At 41.1% G+C, this 25,811-nt stretch overlaps 1 protein-coding gene across 6 annotated transcripts in view; it reads right to left on the bottom strand.

Moving 5' to 3' along the window:
- SERGEF (secretion regulating guanine nucleotide exchange factor) overlaps positions 1-25,811 on the bottom strand; it is a 267,343-nt gene that overhangs the window by 60,173 nt on the left and 181,359 nt on the right. The window contains exon 11 of one of the 6 annotated variants that reach the window (XM_064288366.1): positions 1-25,811. This exon is cut by the window's left edge and continues 37,671 nt beyond it. The exons of the other annotated variants lie outside the window; for them this stretch is intronic. Coding sequence (XP_064144436.1) covers positions 25,717-25,811 — 95 coding nt within the window. The 3' untranslated portion in view covers positions 1-25,716. 6 annotated transcript variants of the gene reach the window in all.

Raw genomic sequence — 25,811 nt, 5'->3', positions numbered from 1 at the left:
CCATGACTTAAACCCAGGTGTGTCTGACTCTAAAACCTTTTTTTCCCTTCTCTACGACACCAGATCTCAGCAAATGTCACTTCAGTTCTATCTCTGCTACTATCAAGCTACATAATTCTCAACAAGGCATCCACGCTCTCGGAGTCCCAGCTTCCTCACCTATGAGATAGGGATAATTATCACCCCATCCTGCCCCTCATCCCCAGGGCACGTGTGCGCATGCACGCACGCGCGCGCACACACACACACACACACACAGGGCTGCTGCCATGATTAAATGGCATAATGGATATAAAAGAGCTGGAAAGACATACAGGTTGTTATTAGAGCCCTGAACTCAAAAAATGATCATTCTGATGATGACTGGAGACCCTGCCAAGATCCTCAGTCATTTAAGAAGGATTTAATTACATTCACTAGAAGCCTGTTCTAGCATCAGAAAGTGAATGGCTGCAACACATTTCATAATGACTTTCAACAAGACTTGAAACCAAGAGGTTAATACTCTGAGAAAATCCATTAACCAAAATATTGCATTCCTGGAGCTCTCTGAGAAATCATGGCTCCCCAGATATTTTCCTGCTCCATCACTTATACATATGCATTTGTACACACACACACACTTTTCACCAGCACCCTGTCTCTAGAAAGCAGGATTCAGCAGAAGGGAGGCTAGGCTTGGGCTCCATCACCAAAGAGCCAGTTATAACTGGATTTGGGGCATTTATTCCAGTTTTCTAGATGCTTTTGGTGAATATCAGGAGACCCAGATGAGAAGTCAGGAGACCTGACTTCTAGTTTTAGCTCAAATTCTGTTGCTCACTGGTTGTACAATCTTGGGGAAGACACTTGACCTCTCAGCCTCAGTTTCCTTTTACATAAAATAGGGATAATGTCTATCTTAGACAAATGAGTTAGCCTCTCTGGGCTACCACTTCCCCTGCAATAAAACCAATGTCACAATTACTACGTGTTATGTGCTCACTGTATGCCCGGCCCTATGCTGAGGGCTTTACATCCATTATCACACTCACCCTTATAGCTCTGTGAGATGGCCACTATTGTCTCCATTTGACATATGAGGAAACCTAGGCTCAGAGGAGTTCAGTAACTTGTTCCACGTCATACAGCTATTAAATAATAGAGTTAGGATTGAAACCCTAGTCTCTCTGATTTGAAACCCTGTGGTATTGACACTAAACCAAACTCCTACCTACCAGAGAGCTGCTGTATGGAAGAAATGAAATAACATTTATAACTGTGTGCCTCTTAGGGACCTAGCAGTTTGCATCCCTCTTCTTTAAAACACGTGGGTGCAAGGAGGCCCTACAGAGCCCATGCAAATGAGGATGCTCTGTGGCTGTAGGCCATGTGTGGACGGGTGCATCTTGAAAAGTGAGGGGAGAGACAGGAGAAAGACTTTCTGCTGTGCTCCGCAAATTCATTAAGCCAGTCACACTCTGAACAAGGGGAGGGGTTACTAACGAAATTCTTCAAAGTTTTCAAAGTTGGGTAGTTTAAGGCTGTTCTACTCTGAAGACGAGAGTAAAACACTTCACATTCATGCATTATCATAGATTTCCTTGAGGCCGATGACATCCAAGGTGACTGTCTTAGTTATCTAGTGCTGCTATAACAGAAATACCACAAGTGGATGGCTTTAACAAAGAGAAGTTTATTTTCTCACAGTCCACTAGGCTAGAAGTCTGAATTCAGGGTGGCAGCTCCAGCGAAAGGCTTTCTCCCTCTGTTAGCTCTGGAGAAAGGGCCTTGTCACCAGTCTTCCCTTGGTCTGGGAGCATCTCAGCGCAGGAACCTCAGGTCCAAAGGACATGCTCTACTCCCAGCACCGCTCGTCTGCTAGCTTCTCTCTTTTATATTTCAAAAGAGATTGGATTAAGACAATACCTAATCTTGTAGACTTCATCAGTATAACAGCCACTAATCCATCTTATTTCATCATAGTGACAGGATTTACAACACAGGGAAATCACATCAGAAGATAAAATGGTAGATGATCATACCAGGGAATCATGACCTAGCCAAGTTGACAGATCGTTCTGGGGGACACAATTCAATTCACGAAAGTATCTGTGCTGGACACTAATGAGGGAAAGGATGTGACCGTGAAGGTAGGAGGAAGCACTTTCAGAAAGGGCGAAGAAGAAACCTTAGATTGGATTGAACTAAAAACAGAGCTTCAATTCAGATGTCTATTATCAAGTCCTCTGCTCGAGTCTTCTACCTTGGCACTCGGAAAACCAGACTGTTTCACCCGCATCAAATTTACCCTATCTTAGATATTTACTAACTTGTATGTACCTGGGCAAGTCATATAATCTCTCTGCCTCAATTTTCTCACTTGCAAAATGTGGCTAATAACAGTAGCTACCTTATAGGATTGCTTAGTGATTAAATGAAGAAAAAAAGAATCTACACACAGTGCCTGGCACCAGGGTAAACACTTGGTAGTGCTAACTGTTACTGTTTTCTTCATTATAATGAAGATGCCCGGCACACTGCTTGACATGAAGGAGGTGCCCAATGAATGTTCATTCCCTCCCCTCCTGTTTGCTCCCATAGCTACCGGGGCACAAAGCTCCAACCATTATCTGCAGACCTGCTGAGAGGAAGCCTGGAGTTGGAAATTAAGAGAGTGGAGAGTGCTTCTGTCCAGGCAGCCTGCCTGGGCTGGCCTGTTTACTGGGGCAGTGAGCTGCTGCACCAAGTCATTAATCATATTTTTGCTATATGCTTTCAGGTCACTCCCCAGAAATTAGTGACTCCATCCTGGCTTCCCCTGAAGGAAACAGAGCCTTCACATATACTGGGCTCCTACTGAAGACCCAACCCTTGCAAAGGCTTCTTGGCACCTATGGATAAACAAAAATCCCCACAACTGGACCAATAAGCAGCATTATGATAAACGGAGAAAACACTGAGGTTGTCAAAGATTTCATTTTACTTGAATCCACAATCAACACCTACTGAAGCAGCAGTCAAAAAGACAAATGATATTGCATTGGGCAAATCTGCTCAAAAGACCTCTTTGAAGTGTTGAAAAGCAAAGATGTCACCTTAAGGACTAAGGTGCGCCTGATGTAAGCCATGGTATTTTCAATTGCCTCATGTGCATATGAAAGCTGGACAATGAACAAGGGAGACCAGAGAACAATTGATGCCTTCAAATTATGTTGTTGGCGAAGAATATTGACTATACTGCGGGCTTCCAGAAGAACAAACCAATCTGTCTTGAAAGAAGTACAGCCAGAATGCTCCTTAGAAGACAGGGTGATGATACTTTGTCTCATGTACTTTGAACATGTTATCAGAAGGGACCAGTCCCTGGAGAAGGACATGATGCTTGGTAAAGCAGACGGTCAGCAAAAAAGAGGAAGACCCTCAATGAGATGGATTGATGCAGTGGCTGCAACAATGGGCTCAAACATAGCAACAATTGTGAGAATGGCACAGGACCGAGCAGTGTTTCATTCTGTTGTACATGAGGTTGCTATGAGTTGGAACCGATTCAATGACACCTAACAACAACAACAAGGGAGAAAGTTCTATAGGATAGGACAATTCCTGAAATGTGGCCAGGAAAGCGGTCCGTGCCCTGAGCCAAGTTACCACAGCAATCGGAATAATCATAGAATAATCACACTGATGTTACACTATCAAAGGCATCACAACACTATACCCTATAGCGGGTCCACTTAGGAGAAACACTATGCATACAAACATGAAAAGAAATTAAGTAGCTGTGCTTCACTAACCCTTCTCTACAGAAACAACTTCCTGATCTTCCTACAGAGCTAAAAGTCTTCATTCTAACCTTCTATAGCCACTGCCTTAAATCAGGTCTTAACTTCCTCCTCTGTGGGGATTAGGCCATTCCTAAAAGTCTCTCCACCTTTTACAGTCTGGTTTTATGACCCCAGGCCTCTTCTTACATAGATCAGCTCAGTTCTGCTCATCTCCCTTAGAAAGGCAGTCCCCTTCCCCAGAAGAAGCCTATAAATCTTCTTTGGCTATTCTCTCCATTTGGCAAAAATTGAAAATTTGAAAGCATCTGTCCAAGAGCTCCCCATCATTTTACGTGGTTTTTTTTTTTGGCCTTCTTGCTATGTAATGCCATTTGGCAAAAATTTTTGCAAGCTGGTTTCCAATTGATCATTGTAAATTCCTTTCATACATAGAATTTATCTCAGAGGTGTTACTGGAATAAAACGAGCAGACTCACAAAACTAACAAAACTTGCCGACACAAAGGCCACAGTGCCAAGGCTTCAGCTCTGGGAGACTTACCTTCTGCCATACCACACGGCAATGCAAATCCCAGCCTGCTGAGCGGTCTCAGGGTCAGTTTGGGACCACTTCCACTATCCTTTTCAACTGCAGGCTACAAGTGCCAGCTAGGAACATCCCATTAATCAGGGCGGATTGAGCCCAGGCCTTTATCTCTATTTCCCCCCTCACAAATTCCTATTAAACTGACTAGAAAGGAATAAAGAAGGTATAAATCCACTAAGAAAAAGGGAATGGAAGGGAAGACAATAGCAGGTAAGACAGCTCAACACAATTCAGATGAAGAACAGATGAAGAGGTAACTGACTTGGTACAGTGGAGGAGGCTGCACCCCAGTGCCTGCTAAAGCTCATTGAAAAGGAACTCATTTTTCTTGCAGAACCCTGGAAAGCTTCAGGACTGAGGGGCACCAGGTGCCTTTGAAAGTGGGGTAAGGACGGGGCTGAGATCAGAGGGATTGGTTGAAAGTGTATTTATGGAATAGTAAGATGCCCAGATTCTCCCCATACACACCACCAGGCAACGTTCCTGCAGCCACCCCGCAAGGAACACTAGAGATTAAATCTCTGAAGAAACTGATCCAGGGAAGCTCTGGACTCACGGAAAAAACCAGACCACTCAGAGTGTGGGAGAAGGCATAGGATAAGATAAAGGTATTAATTTATAGTCTGTACATTGAATGATGGAGTTCCCAGTTCTCTGACCTATCCTTCCCAGAAAATCAACAACCAGGCATATACACCCAAAGCAGCAGATTTAAGAAAAGGCCCATAAATACTGGTATCCAAAGGTCCACCAATGAAAAAAAAACTTAGGATAAAGAGAAGTTCCTAAAAGTTTCAAAGAGGGGGAAAAACTGGTCATATACAGAGGAACAGAAAAGAAAAAACAAAAGACTTCTCAATAGTAACACTAGAAGCTAGAAGACAATGGCTCTAAAATAAAAAAGGAAAAGAATTTCTCTTGTTTTGGTAGAGAACATCTTTCTGTAACTTCCTAGAATCCTACATACAGCTAAACTATCAATCAAGTTTGAAGGAAGACTAATGAATGTATTTTCAGAAATTCAAGGAATCAAAAATTTTATCTTCAACCACTCTCTCAGTAAGCTACTAAAAGATGTTCTCTACCAAAATGAGAGACTAATCTCATAAAAGGAAGACAGGGAACAGTTGAAACAGAGATTTAACACAGAAGAATGGTCAACAGAAGTCAGAGGGTACCAGCTATGCAGGCCTACAATAATCATTTCAGATTGGAACAGAGGATGGAGCTCTAGAGTGGGATGAAGTGGGGGTGAGGAGGCTGCTGATAGATTTGGTGTACATGACCATGTCAAAACGAAGATCAAGAGTTGTTTTGCAACTCTTTCGGGGGCATTTGGGGAGAATTAGTGATTAGTACACAGAAAAACAGTCCTATGGGAGGAAAACAGGCAATTTTAACTCCAAGAAAAGAAAAAGTACAGCATAGGAGCCATATCTTGGTACATTACTTAGGCCAGCAGTGAGAATATTTATACTGGTTATAAAAATGGACTTACGATTTAAGTATAGTTGATAGAATCGAGGGAGAGGAAATGGAGGTGGTTGTGTGTCTTGATCACACAGAAATACCACAAGTGGATGGCTTTTACAAAGAAAAGTTTATTCTTTCACAGTCTAGTAGGCTAAAAGTCTGAATTCAGGGCACTGGCTCCAGGGGAAGGTTTTCTCTCTTTGTTGACTCTGGAGGAAGGTCCTTGTCATCAGTCTTCCCATGGTCTGGGAGCATCTTAGAGCAGGAAGCTCAGGCCTAAAGGATGCACTCTGCTCCTGGCACTGGTCTCTTGGTGGTATGAGGTCCCCCTGTCTCTCTGCTCACTTCTCCCTTTTATATCTCAAAACAGATTGGCTTAAGACACTACCAATATCTCAAAACAGATTGGCTTAAGGCACTACCAATCTTGTAGATCTCATCAATATAACGGCTTTAATCAATCCCATTAATGTCATAGTGACTGGATTTACAACATAGAGGAAAATCACATAAAATGATGGATAATTACACAATACTGGGACTCATGGCCCAGCTAAGTTGACAGATATTTCTGGTGGACACAATTCAATCCATAACATAGTGTAAAATAATTAAATTTTTATTTACATTAAGAAATCAATAGAAAAAAATCAATAGATAAGATTTAAAATTGATGTCTCAAATAAGCATTTAATTTGGAAATACAGAGGTAACTACCTGAAGAAATAATAAAAACGGTTGGCTCTGAGACTGGGACTAGGGGATGGGAAAAGGTGAGGCAGAAACTGCTGTTTTTTATTATTAAGTTTTTTTTTTTTTTTAACTAAGCACATATACTATTGTGTAATAAACAAAAATTAATCTAATAAAAAAAAAGTACATTCTTCAGAGTCAGAAAACTTGGTTCAAATCCTAGTCCCATCAAATATTAGTTATAAGATCTTAAGACAAGATCTTTAACTTTTCTGAGCATACTCTTCTCACCTGTAAAACAGGCTTACATGAAGACCACTCGAGTCAGCAGATGTTAGTCTGGGCTCCGTGTATTTGAGTCTCCATTTCCTCATCTAGAAAACGGGGACATTTCTTCTCTGTTTACTTTCTGCCTTGCGAAGTGATGACTAAATGAAATGGTATATGAAAATGCTTAGAATTGTGCCACACACAGTAGGTGCTCAACTACCGTCAGTCTTTTGTTATATAAAAAGGCTTTTATTCAAAGGAAAGTCTTTTTTCTTCTGCTGTAATTATCAGCTTCTGAAGCGTCTTCCTAAGTAGCCCATAATGGCTCCTCTCTGTCTCTACAATAAAGTCAACGCCCCTCAGCATGCCGTTGGAGACTTGGCCCTATCCAACTCTAATGTATCTTGCTGGTCGACAACCTGTCCCTTAACCATGACTCACAATTTACAGTCTTCTTCTATTTGCTCGTGTTGATCCTTTAGCACAAATGTTCTTTACCCTTGCTCTGCTAAGGAAACCCCTGAGGGTTTCCAAAATTAGTCACTCCTTTTTCTTCATCCTCTCTTTTAATCCTTATCATTTCCTGCTTTTTTTCCCCATTCGTTCACAGTCAGTACTTATTAAGTGCATATTATGTGCCAGGTTTACTTCACTTGTTTTCATGGGCTCTCTTTCTCACTAAATCTGAGTGCCATGAAGTAATAAACATTTGCTGTATTCCTCCACAGCATCCAGAATGCTAGATGGCATGTTACCCACCACTAATAAAGGCTGGCTGAAGGGAAGGATTGAGGAAAATACTGTAAGTAACATTCATTCATTATTTAACAAACATACGAAGCACCTACTGCATGCAAGGCAACTGTAGACACTCAAGTCTATTGGGATGTGCAGCAGTTTGTGGACATGAAGACACGGTTTGAGAAGTGTACCAGATTTTAGAAATTGTCTAGTCTAACTCTCACATTTCCCTGGCAGGAATCCTAAGGTCCAGAGAGGGAGGGTGACTTCCAGAGTCACAAATTAGTGGCAGACAGAGCAAGGACCACAGCTCAGCTCTTCCACTGTAGAAGGCTGCTTCCAACTTATTCTTGCTCCTATTTTCTGCCTGAGCTCACCTATTAGATTTACCTTTGCAAAGCCCCAAGCCTCTTGAGTATTTGTAAGCCAGTGCAATGGGCCACTGACATTTGGGGATTTCCCATTCACAGTCTCTGCTACTGTGAGCAATCCTGAAAGGACCACAGTGCTGTGCTAAAACATTGTGGTCAGTCTGTTGCCTAATAAGCCTGGCACAAGACAGTGAATGAGTCTCCTCAGCATACAGTCAGCTTACGAGCCTCCTTAGCAATCAGGCACCCTCGCTCATGGTCACATATGGAATGGCTCCTGTGGAGTGATACAAATGTTGCTTCTTTAAGAATAATTTTTTTTAAACCATCTTTATTGAGAGCTAAAAAGACACACCTTGTGGTATGAGGCTGTGCACAAAAAGCATACAACTCCACAGAAATGACAATACCCAAGAGCCTGTACAAAGATCTCTGTGTTAATTGTGAAACATCTCTCCCAAATGTACATGGTTTTATCACATTTGTGGCCTGGTACAAAGGAAAACATGGTGCCCCAAGTGGCCAGGTATGGTAGTGGCAACGAATATATCACTTCCAGTCTAAGTTTTTTTTTATTTTTATTTATTTTTTAGAGCTAAGTGAGGCAGGACCTGGGACAGCATTGAGAACCCAGGGAACTTAGAAGCTGCTCTGCCTCAGCAGTCCCCCTCTACTTGCCACACAACCGCTTCAGCAAGCACCTAGAGAACTAGCCACCAGTTTGTATCAGTAGCATGGGCTGGACCTGAGTTCCAGTCCCACCTCTGCCACTTATTACATGTGCAATCTTGGATAAGTCACTGCCTCTTTACATCCTAGAGCTGCTCTGATGGCAACAGGACCCAGGAAGACAGCTAAAAAGGAAAGGGAATTCAATAGTGTCTAGATAATTGGGAAGCCGTCTGGAAAAACAATGAAGTCATATTCACACCTGACACAGTATACCAGGATAAATTTCAAATTGATCAAAGATTTACATGTAAAAACAGAATCATAAAAGTACTAGAATAAAACATGAGGAAAGTCTTTACACCCTGGAATCAGGAGGGTTATCTGACTCAAAATCCAGAAGACATATGGGAAAAGACTGATAAATTTAAACCACAGTAAAGGTTTGCATGCAAAGAACAACAATAAAATGAACAAAACACCAAAAGACAAACAAAAAGCTGGGGAAGTATGTTTGCAATTCAAATCACAAAGGCCTAATCTCCCTAGTATGTAAAGAGCTCCTAGAAATTGGTTAGAAAAAAGACCAACAATTCAATAGAAAAAAAAGGGCAAAGTGTATTGTGGTAGGCAGAATAACGGCCTCCCAAAGATGTCCATTTCTAATTCCTGGAACCTGTGAATATGTTACCTTACATAAAACCAAAAAAAAAAAAAAAAAACCCAAACCTGTTGCTGTCAATTCTGACTCATAGAGACCATATAGAACAGAGCAAGACTGCCCCACAGGGTTTCCAAGGAACAGCTGGTGGATTCAAACTGCCAACCTTTTCATTAGCAGCTATAGCTCATCATAGCTTATGGCAAAGGCGATTAAGGTAGCAGATGGAATTAAGGTTGCTAATTAGATGACCTTAAAACGAGAGACAGTGTATGCTGCATTATCCAGGTGGGCCAAATATAATCACAAGGGTCTTAAATGCTGAAGAGGGAGGCAAAAGAGTCAGTGTGAGATGCGATGTCAGAAAGACTCAACCAGCCATTGGTGGCTTTGAAGATGGAAGAGGCCACAGTTAAGGAATATGGGTGGCCCCTAGAAGCTGGAAAAGGCAAGAAAATGAACTCTCCCCTAGAGCCTCCAGAAAGGAGCACAGCCCTACCGAAACTTTGATTTTAGCCCAATGAGACCCATTTCAGACTTCTGACCTCAAACTCTAAGATGATAAATTTGTGTCGTTTTAAGCAACTAATTTTGTGGTGATGTGTTACAGCAGGAATAGAAAGGTAACACAGATATGAAAAAACCCTTTGTAAAGACATAAATACAAATGGCTCCTGAACACAGGAAAAGATGCTCAACCATCATTCATAATAATTAAAGCTATGCAGAGACTAGAATGGCCATAATAATCTTAAAAAAGAACAAACCAGGAGGCCTTACAATACCAGATATCAAGATTTATTAGGAAGCTACAGTAATCAGGATGGTGTGATACTGGTATACAGATAGAAAAAAAAAAAAAAAACGGACTAATGAGAAAAAGAAAAAGAGTCCAAAACAGACTCCCACATATATATAGTCTTTTGATTTACAACAAAGGTACTTTTATAATTCAATGGGGGAAAAGATAAACTTTTCAATAAATAGTTCAGAGGCAATGTTTAAAAACAAAAACAAAACACACTAATGTGAGATGGATTTTAAGGCTAAATGTGAAAGGCAAAACAACAGAGACTTAAGAAGAAAACAGGAAAATATTTTCATGACCTGGGAGTAGGCAAATGGGAACGAACTGGACTTCGTTAAAATTAAGAATACCTATTCATTTTAATGTCCAGTTTATCAGTCTTTTCTTTAATGGTCCGAGGTATTTGTGTCCTGTTTACGACCTCTTCGCCTACTCCCAGGTCATGAAAATATTCTCCTGTTTTCTTCTTAAGTCTCTGTTGTTTTGCCTTTCACGTTTACCCTTAAAATCCATCTCGCATTAGTGTGTTTTGTTTTTGTTTTTAAACATTACCCTGGTGGCACATTGGTTAAGAGTTCAGGCTGCTAACCAAAAGGTCAGCAATTCAAATCCACCAGCCACTCCTTGGAAACTCTGTGTGGGCAGTTCTACTCTATCCTATAGGGTCACTATGAGTCGGAATCAACTTGACGGCAACAGGTTTGGTTTTTTTTTGTTTGTTTGTTTCATCAAAAGACACCACTAAGAGGGCAAAAGAGAAAGCCACCGACTGGGAGAAGTATGCAATACATATATCCAACAAAGGACTTGAATCTGTAAAATATAAATGATGCCTATGAACCATTAAGCAAAAGACAAAACCTGCTTTAAACAAATGGGCAAAGCCTTAAATAGGCACTTGACAGAGGAAGCCACCCAAGTGCAAGTGGACTACAAGCATATGAAAAGGTGCTCAATATCATTAGTTATGAGGGAAATGCAAATTAAAATCACAGTGAGATACCACACTATACACTCATCACAATGGCCAAAAATCAGTAAGATACTGGCGTTAGCAAACATACGAAGCAATTGGAACTCTCACATATTGCTGGTGGGAGTCTAAATTAGTACAACTACTTTGGGAAACGGTTTGGCAGTTCTACTAATGCTAAACATATGACCTAGCAAACCCTTCTCTTTGGTATGCACCCAAAAGAAATAAGTGTATATGCCCACTAAAAGGCAGGTATAAAAATGTTCAGAACAGCTTTATTCGCAATCCCCATTCAACAACAGTTAAATGGATAAATAAATTGTAGTACATTACTGAGCAATAAAAAAGCTACTGTTACATGCAACATGGATGATTCTTATACACATAATATGTTGAAAAAAAGAAGCCAGACACAAAAGAGTACACACTGTGTGACACTGTTTATATAAAGTTCAAGTGCAGGCAAAATTCATCCCTGGTGATTGGAGTCAGAAGAGGTAACTTCTGGATGGAGGCAGGGCCAAGACTGTGGAATAGCCAGACACTTCTAGGGATCCCTCTTACAACAAAGACCCAAAAAACTGAGAGAAACGATTATATTTATGACAAGCTAGGAGCCCTGAACATCAAAGGCAAAGTTAAAAAATGGACTGAGCAGCAGAGGGAGGGAAAGACAGTTCAGAAACCGACAGAAGATATCAGAACTGAATCACCAGGATCCCTCAGGCACCCTTCCCGGGAATGACTGCAGCAGGCTGGTACTAGCATTCAGCCGCAGTTTCCTCAGCGAGAAACAATCAACCGCACAGCCTACCCACACCTCCAGAATCAGAGAAGGACAGTGCTCTCAGCAAAAGCTAAGCACTTGCATTTATTTTACCGCGTCCCCCGCCCCCAAGCCAGCTTCAGTGGCTGTTGACTTCTTTGGGCCTGAGATAGGCCTTGATGAACTTCCTGAACCATTCTCCCAGCCTTGGAGAAGGAATAAATTCATAATTGGGGGAAAAGATAATTTGCCAGCTCCATTAACCTCGGGAGCTCAGGACAGGAGCGGCTCTTGTCCAGGCATAAACAGTCCATGGACTTTGAATACCTTTCCCCCTTGCATGGACCTGTGTGGGCCTATTTCAGGACAATATGCCCTTGTTGGCAGGCTGCAACTGTTTCAGCTGTGCGGTGAAGAGGTGGGTGTCTGATGTTTGACACCGCTTTGCCTATTACACAGGGTCCTCACCTACCCACACCAGGGGCCTAAGGACTGGTGGCTCCACTCAGGTCACCCAGCCACCCGCGACAGGGGTCCAAGGATAACTGGTACCTCCCAGTCATTACAACCAAAAGCATTGGGTACCCAAGTCTGTCTGCAGAACCCACCCACCTATATGCTCTAGGGAACAGGGACACGCTTTGCTCATGACACTTGGGGGATGCTTGTCAGCCCCCTGCCCTGTTCAGAGTGTGACCCCTGCTGCACCCAGATACTGGTACCTACACCAAATACCCCTGCCCCTCTAAGGCTATAGGACATAGCCTATACCACACACTCAGGACCAGCTACCTGGGCATCTGAGCTGAATTCATACAAGAAAAGTGAATGGACTCCTAGGCTGATATACCTGATAACAGCCCTAACTATCTGGTGACAGGACGTTAGAGCTTCAAAGGCAAAAATAATCAAGCTAGCTCACTCAAGCAACCCATTTGGGCATATCAAAATAAAACAAGCAAGAAGCTACGATACACGAAGCAAACATAAAATAAACTAATACATAACTTATAGATGGCTCGGAGACAACAGTCAATATCAAATCACATAAAGAAGCAGACCATGATCACTTCAAAAGGCTCTCAAAACAAAGAATCAAGGGATCTTCTGATGAAGGTGCCTTCCTGGAATTACCAGATGCAGAATACAAAAGATTAATATGCAGAACTCTTCAAGACATCAGGAATGAGATTAGGAAGGAGATCAAGCAATACACAGAACAAGCCAAAGAACAGAAAGATAAAGCAGTCAAACAAATAAAAACATTATTCAAGAACATAATGAAAAATTTAATAAGCTGCAAGGATCCACAGAGCAACAGCAATCAGAAATTCATAAGATTAACAATAAAATTACAGAATTGGACAACTCAATAGAAAGTCAGAGGAACAGAATCAAGCAAGTGGAAGGCAGAATTGGTGACCCTGAAGATAAAGCACTTGCCACCAATATATCTGAAGAAAAATCAGATAAAAGAATTAAAAAAAATGAAGAAACCTTAAGAACCATGTGGGACTGTATCAAGAGAAATAACCTACGAGTGACTGGAGTACCAGAACAGGAAGGGATAACAGAAAATACAGAGTGAACTGTTGAAGATTTGTTGACAGAAAACTTCCCTGATATCATGAAATATAAGAAGATATCTATTCAAGATGCTCATCGAACTCCACATATGGTAGGTCTTAAAAGAAAGTCACCAAGACATATTATAATCAAACTTGTCAAACCAAAGATAAAAAGAGAATTTTAAGAGCAGCTAGGGATAAACGAAAAGTCACCTACAAAGGACAGTAAATAAGGACAAGCTCAGACAACTCGACAGAACCTATACAGGCAAGAAGGCAATGGGATGACTCATACAAAGCACTGAAGGAAAAACATGCCAGCCAAGAATCATATATCCACCAAAACTGTCTCTCAAATATGAAGGTGAAATTAGGACATTCCCAGATAAACTGAAGTTTAGGGATTCATAAAAACCAAAACAAAACTACAAGAAGTGCTAAAGGGAGTTCTTTGGCTAGAAAATCAATAATATCAGGAATCAACCCAAGACTAGAACACTGGACAGAGCAATCAGATGTCAACCCAGATAGGGAAATCACAAAAATAAATCAAGATTTAAAAAAAAACGCTCGAAACAGGGAAAGAGCGATGTTGTTATGTAAAAGGAGACAGCATGAAAACAACAAAGAGGGACTAAGAAATGTAGCCATAGATCTTTCATATGGAGAGGAAGGTAATACGATATAAAAAATAAAAGTCAGGTTTAAACTTAGAAAAATAGGGGTAAATACTAAAGTAACCACAAAGGAGACTAACAATCCTACTCATTAAAATAAAAAAGAGGAAAAAAAATAGAGACTCAGCAGAAACAAAATCAACAACAACAAATAAGAGGAAAAGAAAATATATAAAGATAAACCACTCAGCACAAAAAATTAAGTGGCAAAAAGAAACTGTCAACAACACACAAAAAAAGACATCAAAATGACAGCACTAAACTCATATCTTACCCATAATTACGCTGAATGTAAACAGACTAAATGCACCTATAAAAAGACAGAGAGTGGCAGAATGGATTAAAAAACAAGATCCGTCTATATGCTGCCTACAAGAGACACACCTTAGAGACACAAACAAACAAAAACTCAAAGGATGGAAAAAAAACATACCAAGCAAACAACAATCAAAAAAGACCAGGAGTGGCAATATTAATTTCTGACAAAATAGACTTTAAAGTTAAATCCACCACAAAGGACAAGGAAGGACACTATATAATGATTAAAGGGACAATATACCAAAAAGACATAACCATATTAAATATTTATGCACCCAACAACAGGGCTGCAAGAGCATAAAACAAACTCTATCAGCATTGAAAAGTGAGATAGACAGCTCCACAATTATAGTAGGAGACTTTAACACACCACTTTCGGTGAAGGACAGGACATCCAGAAAGAAGTTCAATAAAGACACAGAAGATCTAAATGCCACAATCAACCAACTGGACCTCATAGCCATATACAGAACACTCCACCCAACAGCAGCCAAGTATACTTTCTTCTCTAGCACACATGGAACATTCTCTAGAATAGATCACATATTAGGTCATAAAGCAAGCCTTCACAGAGTCCAAAACATGAAAATATTACAAAGCATCTTCTCTGACCGTAAGGCCATGAAAGTAGAAATCAATAACAGGAAAAGGAGGGAAAAGAAATCAAACACCTGGAAACTGAACAACATCCTGTTCAAAAACTACTGGGTTATAGAAGACATTAAGGATGGAATAAAGAAATTCATAGAATCCAATGAGAATAAAAACACTTCCTATCAGAACCTTTGGGACACAGCAAAAGCGGTCCTCAGAGGTCAATTTATATCAACAAATGCACATTTACAAAAAGAAGAAAGGGCCAAAATCAAAGAATTATCCCTACAACTTGAACAAATAGAAAGAGGGCAAAAAAAGAAACCCTCAGGCACCAGGAGAAAGCAAATAATAAAAATTAGAGCAGAATTAAATGAAATAGGAAACAGAAAACTGAAAGAGTTACTAAGACAAAAAGCTGGTTCTTTGAAAAAACTAACAAAATTGATAAACCATTGGCCAAACTGACAAAAGAAAGACAGGAGAAGAAGCAAATAACCCAAATAAGAAATGAGATGGGTGATATTACAACAGACTCAATTGAAATTAAAAGAATCATATCAAATTACCATGAAAAATTGTTTTCTAACAAATTTGAAAACCTAGAAGAAATGGATGAATTCCTAGAAACACACTACCTACCTAAACTAACACAAACAGAGGTAGAACAACTAAATAGACCCATAACAAAAAAGAGATTGAAAAGGTAATCAAATAACTCCCAACAACAAAAAAAAAAGCCTGGGCCCGGATGGCTTCACTGCAGAGTTCTACCAAACTTTCAGAGAAGACTTAACACTACTACTACTAAAGGTATTTCAGAGCATAGAGAAGGATTGAATACTCCCAAACTCATTCTATGAAGCCAGCATATCCCTGATACCAAAAGCAGGTAATGACACCACAAAAAAGAGAAAATTACAGACCTATATCCCTTATGAGCTTAGATGCAAAAACCCTCAACAAAATTCTAACGAATAGAATTCAACAACATATCAAAAAAATAATTCACCATGACCAAGTGGGATTCATACCGGGTATGCAGGGATGGTTCAACATTAGAAAAACAATGTAATCCATCATATAAATAAAACAAAAGATAAGAATCACATGATTTTATCAATCGATGCAGAAAAGGCATTTGACAAAGTTCAATATCCATTCATGATAAAAGGTCTCAGCAAAATAGGAATAGAAGGAAAATTCCTCAACATAATAAAGGGCATTTATACAAAGCCAACAGCCAGCATCATCCTAAATGGACAGAGTCTGAAAGCATTCCCCTTGAGATCAGGAACTAGCCAAGGATGGCCTTTATCACCGCTCTTACTCAACATTGTTCTGGAGGTCCTAGCCAGAGCAATTAAGCTAGATAAAGAAATAAAGGGCATCTAGATTGATAAGAAAGGACTAAAAGTATCTTTATTTGCAGATGACATGATCTTATACATAGGAAACCCTAAAGAATCCTCAAAAGAACTACTGAAACTAATAGAAGAGTTCAGCAGAGGATCAGGATACAAGATAAACATACAAAAATCAGTTGGATTCCTCTACACCAACAAAAAGAACATTGAAGAGGAAATCACCAAATCAATACCATTTACAGTAGCCTCCAGGAAGATAAAATACTTAGGAATAAATCTTACCAGAGATGTAAAAGACTTATACAAAGAAAACTATAAGACACTACTGCAAGAAACCAAAAGAGACCTACATAAGTGGAAAAACATACCTTGCTCATGGATAGGAAGACTCAACATTGTAAAAACGTCTATTCTATACATACAATGCAATTCCAATCCAAATTCCAATGACATTTTTTAATGAGATGCGGAAACAAATCACCACCTTTATATGGAAGGGAAAGAAGCCCTGGATGAGTAAAGCATTACTGAAAAAGAAGAACAAACTGGGAGGCCTCACTCTACCTGATATTAGAGTCTATTATACTGCCACAGTAGTCAAAACAGCCTGGTACTGGTCCAACAACAGATACATAAACCAATGGAACAGAACTGAGAATCCAGACATAAATCCAACCACATATAAGCAGCCAATATTTGGCAAAGGCTTCAAGTCAGTTAAATGGGGAAAAGATAGTCTGTTTAACAAATGTTGCTGGCATAATTGTATATCCACTTGCCAAAAAAAACTGAAACAAGACCCATACCTCACACCATGCACAAAAACGAATTCAAAATGGATCAAAGACCTAAATACAAACTCTAAAACAATAAAGATCATGGAAGAAAAAATAGGGACAGTGCTAGGAGCCCTAATACATGGCATGAACAGTATACAAAACATTGCTAACAATGCACAAACATCAGAAGAGAAACTAGATAACTGGGAGCTCCTAAAAGTCAAACACTTATGCTCATCCAAAGACTTCACCAAAAGAGTAAAAAGATTACCTACAAACTGGGAAAAGTTTTTAGCTATGACATTTCCGATCAGTGCCTGATCTCTAAAATCTACATGATACTGCAAAAACTCAACTACAAAAAGACAAATAACACAATTAAAAAATGGGCAAAGGATATGAACAGGCACTTCACTGAAGAAGACATTCAGGTACATAACAGATACCTTAGGCAATGTTCTTGATCATTAGCCATTACAGAAATGCAAATCAAAACTACAGTAAGATTCCATCTCACCCCAAAAAGGCTGGCATTAATTCAAAAAAACACAAAATAATAATTGCTGGAGAGGTTGTGGAGAGACTGGAACACTTGTACACTGCTTGTGGGAATGTAAAATGGTACAACCACTTTGGAAATCGATTTGGTGCTTCCTTAAAAACCTAGAAATAGAACTACCACAGGATCCAGCAATCCCACTCCTGAGAATATATCCTAGAGAAATAAGAGCCTTTACACAAACAGATATGTGCACAACCATGTTCACTGTAGCACTGTTTACAATAGCAAAAAGTTGGAAGCAACCAAGGTGCCCATCAACAGATGAATGGATAAATAAATTATAGTATATCCACACACACAGGACAGGTGTGCATCGGGGTTGTATTCTTTCACCATACCTATTCAATCTGCATGCTGAGCAAATAATACAAGAAGATGGAGTATATGAAGAACAGGGCATCAGGATTGCACGAAGACTCATTAACAACCTGTGTTATGCAGATGACACAACCTTGCTTGCTGAAAGTGAAGAGAACTTGAAGCACTTACTAATGAAGATCAAAGACCACAGCCTTCATTATGGATTGCACCTGAACATAAAGAAAACAAAAATCGTCACAACTGGACCAATAGGCAACATGATAAATGGAAAAAAGACTGAAGTTGTCAAGGATTTCATTTTACATGGATCCACAATTAACAGCCATGGAAGCAGCACTCAAGAAATCAAAAGATGCTCTGCATTGGGTAAATCTGCTGCAAAGGACTTCTTTAAAGTGTTGAAGAGCAAAGATGTCACCTTGAAGACTAAGGCACGCCTGACCCCTGACCCAAGCCATGGTATTTTCAATCGCGTCATATGCATGTGAAAGCTGGAGAATGAATAAGGAAGACCAAAGAAGAACTGATGCCTTTGAATTATGGTGAATATACCATGGACTGCAAAAAGAACAAATAAATCTGTCTTAGAAGAAGTACAGCCAGAATGCTCCTTAGAGGCAAGGATGGAGAGACTGCATCTTACATACTTTGGACATGTTGTCAGGAGGGATCAGTCCCTGGAGAAGGACATTATGCTTGGCAGAGTACAGGCTCAGCAGAAAAAAGGAAGACCCTCAACGAGGTGGATTGACACAGTGGCTGCAACAATGAGCTCAAGAGTAAAAACGATTATTAGGATAGCTCAGGACTGAGCAGTGTTTTGTTCTGTTGTGCACAGGGTCGCTATGAGTCGGAGCTGATTCAACGGCACCTGACAACAACACAACCACACAACGGAATACTATGCATAGATAAAGAACTATGATGAATCCGTGAAACATTTCATAATATGGACGAATATGAAAGACATTATGCTGAGTGAAATCAGTCAGTTACAAAAGGACAAATATTTTATGAGACCACTATTACAAGAACTCTGAGAAATAGTTTAAACAGAGAAGAAAATATTCTTTGATGGTTACGAGAGTGCGGAGAGAGGGAAGGAGGGACAGAGGGGGTTTTTACTAATTAGAAAGTAGATAAGAACTATTTTAGGTGAAGCGAAAGACAACATACAATACAGGAGAGGTCAGCACAGCTGGACTAAACCAAAAGCAAAGAAGTTTCCTGAATAAACTGAATGCTTTGAACACCAGCGTAGCAGGGGCGGGGCGCTGGGGACCATGGTTTCAGGGGACATCTAAGTCAATTGGCATAATAAAATTTATTAAGAAAACATTCTGCATCCCACTTTGGAGAGTGGCATCTGGGGTCTTAAACGCTAGCAAGTGGCCATCTAAGACACATGAATTGGCCTCAACCCACCTGGAACAAAGGAGAATGAAGAACACCAGAGACACAAGGTAATTATGAGCTCAAGAGACAGAAAGGGCTACATAAACCAGAGACTGCATTAGCCTGAGACCAGAAGAACTACATGGTGCCTGGCTACAACTGATGACTGTCCTGACAGGGAACACAACAGAGAACCCCGAGGGAGTGGGAGAGCAGTGGGACGTAGACCCCAAATTCTCGTAAAAAGACCAGACTTAATGGTCTGACTGAGACTAGAAGGACCCCGGAGGTCATGGTCCCTAGACCTTCTGTTGGCCCAACACAGGAACCATTCCCAAAGCCAATTCTTCAGACAGGGATTGGACTGGACAATGGGATAGAATATGATCCTGGTCAAGAGTGAGCTTCTTGGATCAAGTAGACACATAAGACTATGTGGGCATCTCCTATCTGGAGGGGAGATGAGAGGGCAGAGGGGGACAGAAACTGGCCGAATGGACATGAAAAGAGAGAGTTGAGGGAAGAAGTGTGCTGTCTCACCAGGGAGAGAGCATCTAGGAATATATAGCAAGGTGTATATAAATTTTTATATGACAGACTGACTTGATTTTTAAACTTTCACTTAAAGCACAACAAAAATTAAAAAAAAAAAAGAATAGGTAACTTCTGGGAGTGAGGTATTGACTGAGAAGGGGCATGAGGTAGGCTTCTGGGGTGCTGGATACGCTCTATATCTTGCTCTGGGTAGTGGTCTCACAACTATATCCCAAATACACATGTAAAAATCCAACAAACTGAGTCCTTAAGCACTTTATCATATATATGTTGTATTCCAATTAAAAAGTAACAAAACTACCTCTAGTAGTTTTTTTCACCTATCAGATTGGTAAAAATCCACACATTTCTTAACACACACTATCAAGGAATCTGCAAGAAACAGGCACTCTTATGCATTGCTGGTGGGGGTAAAATATGGTATAATCCCTTTGGAGGCAGTTTTGCAGTATCTTGCAAAATTACAAAAACATTTACCCTTTGATGCAATAATTTCACTTCTAGGAATTTACCCTACAAGGATACTCTCTCACAGACAATAACATATATGCAATGTTATTCACTACAGCATTGCTTGCAATATCAAAAGACTAGAAATGAGCTAAATGCGTAACAGGGCACTGGTTAAATAAACTACAATAGTAAGTACAAGGGAATATTATGCAGCTGCAAAGAAAGAACTAGGAAGGCTCTTATGCTGATATGAAAATATCTCCCAGATAAATTGTTGAGAGAAAAAAATCAGACACTGAAAAGTATGAAGTATGATACTATTTATGTAAGAAAACCAAACATAAACCAGACTCACTGCTGTCGAGTCAACTGCAACTCCTAGCAACCCTATCGGACAGAGAAGAACTGCCCTATGGGGTTTCCAAGGAGTGGCTGATGGATTCAAAGGCTGCCGACATTTTGGTTAGCAGCCAGATAAAAATATTCACATAGCGACCCTATGGGACAGGGCAGGACTGCCCCATAGAGTTTCCAAAGAGTGTCTGGTACATTTGAACTACTGACCTTTTGGTTAGCAGTGGTAGCTCTTAAACACTACGCCACCAGGGTTTCCACTTATACAGTAAAACCTGTGAAAGCTTGTGTAAGGCAGAAACCTGTCAGAGAAGGAAAACTCAAATATTTTCCACTAAAACAAATAATACAAAAGTGGTGTAAGACTGTACCCTGCCAAAGGCGGAAAACTTGAGAGACCTGGAAAAACAAGGCAGTCCCATCAAGTTCCAGCTCTACAGGTTTCACTGTATATGCGAAAAGAAACTAGAAGGATATAGAAAAAACTAATGACAGGCATTAGCTGCACACATGGTTGAAGAGTTTTGGGCAAACTGGACTGATGGCAATAGGTTGAGAAGGAAGTTTCTCATTTTAAATATGTTTATGCCTTTTTTGAAATTTTCAGGCATGTATATGTACTTTAAAAAACCTTTTTTTTATATGTATTTATTATTCAAAAATTAATTATTTTTTTTTTCTAACGAGGAAAGGGACAATGGAAGGTGGGAGAAAAATTCTAAGAGCGCCGGCTTTCCAAAACAATGTCATTGACTTCATGATTTCAACTGGTTATTATATAAGACACTGAGACCTGCTTTGAAATGAAGCAAAAGAGATTTAGGCTGGATAAAGAAAAGAAGAAACCCTCGTGGTGCAGTGGTTAAGTGTTACGGCTGCTCACCAAGAGTTCAGCGGTTCAAATCCACCAGGCACTCCTTGGAAACTCTATGGGGCAGTTCCACCCTGCCCTGTAAGGTCACTATAGTGTCACTATGAGTTGGAATCGACTCTATGGCGATGAGGTTTTTTTTTTTTTTTGTATACAGAAGAACTTGCAAACAGGGAGGGGCTAACTGTTGAAAGGAAGAGACAGAATAATCATACCTAGTGGCTTTACAGACAGGCCAGACTGTTACTGGTCTGCAAGAGGCAGCGTCAGCTGGTAGTCTACTGGCTCTCAAGTCAGAGTCCTGGTTGAAGACCTGACATACAGATTCCTCCTGGGCCAGGCAAGTTGCTCAACCTAAGCTTCAGGTTCCCTCACCTAGAAAATGGGGTGAACAATAGTGCCGACTCATCAATTAGCTGGGAGGGTTAAATGGGGTATACTCACTCACTGCCTTCAAGTCAATTCCGACTCATAGTGACCCTATAGGACAGAACAGAACCACACCATTGAGTTTCCAAGGAGCGTCTGGCAGATTCGAACTGCTGACCTTTTGGTTAGTAGCTGTAGCACTTAATCGGTATGCCACCAGGCTTTCCAGATGGGGTATAAGCCTTTACACTCTGCCTATCACACTGTGCATAGGAACATACAAGTCTGTACCTGTCTCTAAGCTCCCTCCAAAACCCTAGAGTTTGGAGGTATCACCTCTCACAGGAACAGCCAGTGCCAAGAAAGTCATTTCTCTCAATGAAGTTCTTACATGGCCCTGTTTCCTGGATTTCAGGCCAAGGTCAGATGTTCTGCTACATAATATTACAAAGGCACAAAGGTTCAACAATTGGAAATCATCAGTGAAATGGAAAAAAAATCCTTGTATAGATTATTGCTCCTATTTGGTAAAAGAACTGGCTTTGCTTGGAGGAGGAGGAGGAGGTACTGCAATTGCCTGCCAAATACCCAGCCCTTTAACAATGCCTGTCTGGCGAGCCTGAGTGCTCTAGGAAAAGGCCACCAATAAAATTCTTTCCAAGGGTCTATGTAGAGCGGAGAGAGGAAACGCAGTCAGCTTTTTTTTTCTCTGCAGGACGGGAAGGCTGAACAACTGTACATCAGGAGAGAAGGCAAACAAATTGCCCATTCAAGCCAAAATAAGCTGCTCCTGGGAGGAAGCAAAACAGCTGGAGTCAATTCAGCCAGACACAGAGGTGAGGACTGGGGAGCCTGCCTCAGGCAGGCAGGGGTCTTCCGAGCAAGGGGTGGCCACATGCCCTCAGCTCACCTCTGCTGACCTCAGACTACGCCCACAAAAGAGAGCCAGCCAGCCCTCTTCATCAGATGTGGAGGGAAATCCCGGGTGGATAGCAGGAAAGGAAAGCAAGCTAGTGAACCAGCCAAGTGATCAAGCACCTGCTGAGCACCTATTATGTGGCAGGCTCTGAGCAGGCACTTGACATCCTATGGCATTTGAAAGAACAGCTTTTTAGGATGGGTATCGTGATGTCTACTCTACAGGTGAGGAACCAGGCTCAGTGAGGCTGAGCAACTTGTACAAGGCATACACCTAGTGAGTAGCCAGGCCAGTCATGGCCAATGGCCTCAGTTCTTTCCTAGTTGTCACCTGAGTTTCTCTGCCCAGTGCCCCAGTCCTTCCTCTGTCTGAAGCAGGGGGGTCACACTGCCACACCATCTTGTCTAGGCAAATGCGTAACGGGTCAAGAGAAACTTCGCTGGAAAACTAAGGAAAGAACCAAACCAAACTCCAAGAGAAGGGGGAAAAAAGAAACCTGGAAGCAAATGAATAAGTAGAACAGATTTTCAACCCCAAGGAAACCGCAATGTGGCTGCTGTGGGGCTTGCCTCTGGCTGGAACATAAAGGCCCTGGGTCCCTGTCTAGGGCAGTGGGCAGCAGAATTGTGACCTGGAACAAACCCGGGCTGGCACTGTTTCCAGGGCTGGCGAGATTTCCAGATCCCATAGGTTGGATGCCCAGGCTCCTTCTAAAGCTATATTAAGATCCTACCCCAAACCATGGTACCTTAGGTGGGGAAGACACTTCCCTCTCTAGCTCCTGAGACTCCCAGGCTGAGCCTCAGGCCCTCTCGTGGTATCTTACAGTTACTTCCTTCCTTGAGGTCTTAATATCTATAATAAAAATTACAATAGCAACTAGCACTTTTTTAAATTTATTTTGTTGTTGAGAATATACACAGCAAAATAAATACCAACGCAACAATTTCTACATGTACAATTCAGTGACACTGATTACATTCTTCGAGTTGTGTGACCATTCTCACCCTCCTTTTCCCAGTTGTTCCTCCTCCATTAACATAAACTCACTGCTCCCTAAGTTTTCTATCTAATCTTTGGAGTTGCTATTGTCAATTTGATCCCATATAGACTGAAACAGCACAATGCTCAAGGCAGGCATTCTTTACTAAAAAAAAATTCTTTACTAGTTAAGCTAAATTATTGCTTAACTCCTGCTAAACTTAGCTCAACTAAGACTCCAAACTTAGCTCAACTAAGACTCCAGGGGATATTTTTGGTTTAAGGTTTAAAGATTATCTCACAGCAATAGTTTCAGGGGTTTGTGCAGCCTCCATGGTTTCAGAAAGCCTGGATTCCATGAGAATTTGACATTCTGTTCTGCATTTTCTCCCTTTTGATCAAGATTCTTCTATAGAATCTTTGATCAAAATATTTACTAATGGTAGCCAGGCACCATCCAGTTCTTCTGGTCTCATGGCAAAGGAGGCAGTTGTTCATGGAAGCAATTAGCCACACATTCCATATCCTTGTCCTATTCGTGACTCTCCTTCCTCTGTTGCCCCCGGTGCACAGAGACCATTTGTTGTGCCTTAGATGGCTGCTTACAAGTTTTTAAGACCCAGCCACTACGCCATGCACTACTAGGCAGAGGAAAAGCACTAAATATGTCATTAGGCCAATTAACTGGGATGTCCCATGAAACCTGACCCTAAACCTCCAAACCAAGGAACCAAATCCCATGAGGTTTTTGGTTGTACATCAGCAGCCTCAACAGCTACTCCTTTTGTTGTTGTAAGTATATCTATCACACAACTTTTGCCAATTCAGCTTTTTACAGGTGTACAACTTATTGACAGCAACTGCAATAATTGGCTGTGCAACCCTACCCTTAATCAATGCAATTTTTCCATCACCGTTAACCCTCCCTTTCTCCCCTTCCCACTCGCCGCAGTAACTACTAATAAACTTGGATCTGTATACATTTAATGATTAACATTTATTGCGCCTTTACTTTTATGCCAGGCACTGTTCTTTGTACTTTACATAACAATCCTATGAGGTTGATAATATGATATTCCAGATGAGATGTACAAGGCACAGAGAGGTGAAGACATTCACTCAAGGTTACACAGCTTATAAGTAGAGAAGTCAGAATTTGAATCCAGGCAGTCTGACCCCAGTGACTGTGTTCCTCTTAGCCACTACCCATATTGTCTCAAGCCCTAAGATATAACAGAGTGGAAAGAGCAAACTTCAAAGTCAGGTAGACAGCTCTACCGTTTACTGCTACTTACCCCTGGACAATCCGTTTAACCTCTGAATCTCAAGTTTTCTTCTCTATAAAATAGTTACAACACATACACTTCCTTGAGTTGTGCCCATTACCTAAGACAGAATAGGTCCTCGAATATGTCCTTTCACCATGCTCTTTACCTCCTTTTCCAGTTTGATTTGTCTGTCTCACATTCGTTAGACATTAAGGCTGCATCTACCCTGGAGCAAAGTTCAGCTTCTCTATATTGTGGTCTAGGCTATTCTGTATCTACTGTGTGCCTGTCACATGTGGGACATAGCACCAGGCACTGAGGAGCTGGACCTCAGGGAATGAGACTGCAGGCAGGGAAATCAGTCTACAGTATGCAGTGGCAGTAGGGTTGAGGGAAGGAGCCGGCTGTGAGAAACATGGCCTTAAGCTGGTAGGAACTCTTTCCCTCCTCCAGCTTGTCTTCCATCTGCGGCCCTCTGGCCAGGGCTCACAAGCAGCTTCTTGTTGCTTCCTGTTGCAAAACTTGCACCCTGCAGTGTGCCTACTGAAGGCCTCCTTCCTCCAGTGGCAGGGAGCCTCAGGCAGTTCACAGGCAGGAGACATGCCCAGAGCCCTGTGACTGTGCCTGCTTGTCCTCGCTGTGGAACCATTCATTCAGTAGACTCCGAGCCAGGCCAGGCA

This window comes from Loxodonta africana, chromosome 7 (assembly GCF_030014295.1).
Source record: "Loxodonta africana isolate mLoxAfr1 chromosome 7, mLoxAfr1.hap2, whole genome shotgun sequence".
Lineage (NCBI taxonomy): Eukaryota > Metazoa > Chordata > Mammalia > Proboscidea > Elephantidae > Loxodonta > Loxodonta africana.
Note: the sequence above shows the minus strand (reverse complement) of the source record. Positions and strands in the feature narration are given on the sequence as shown.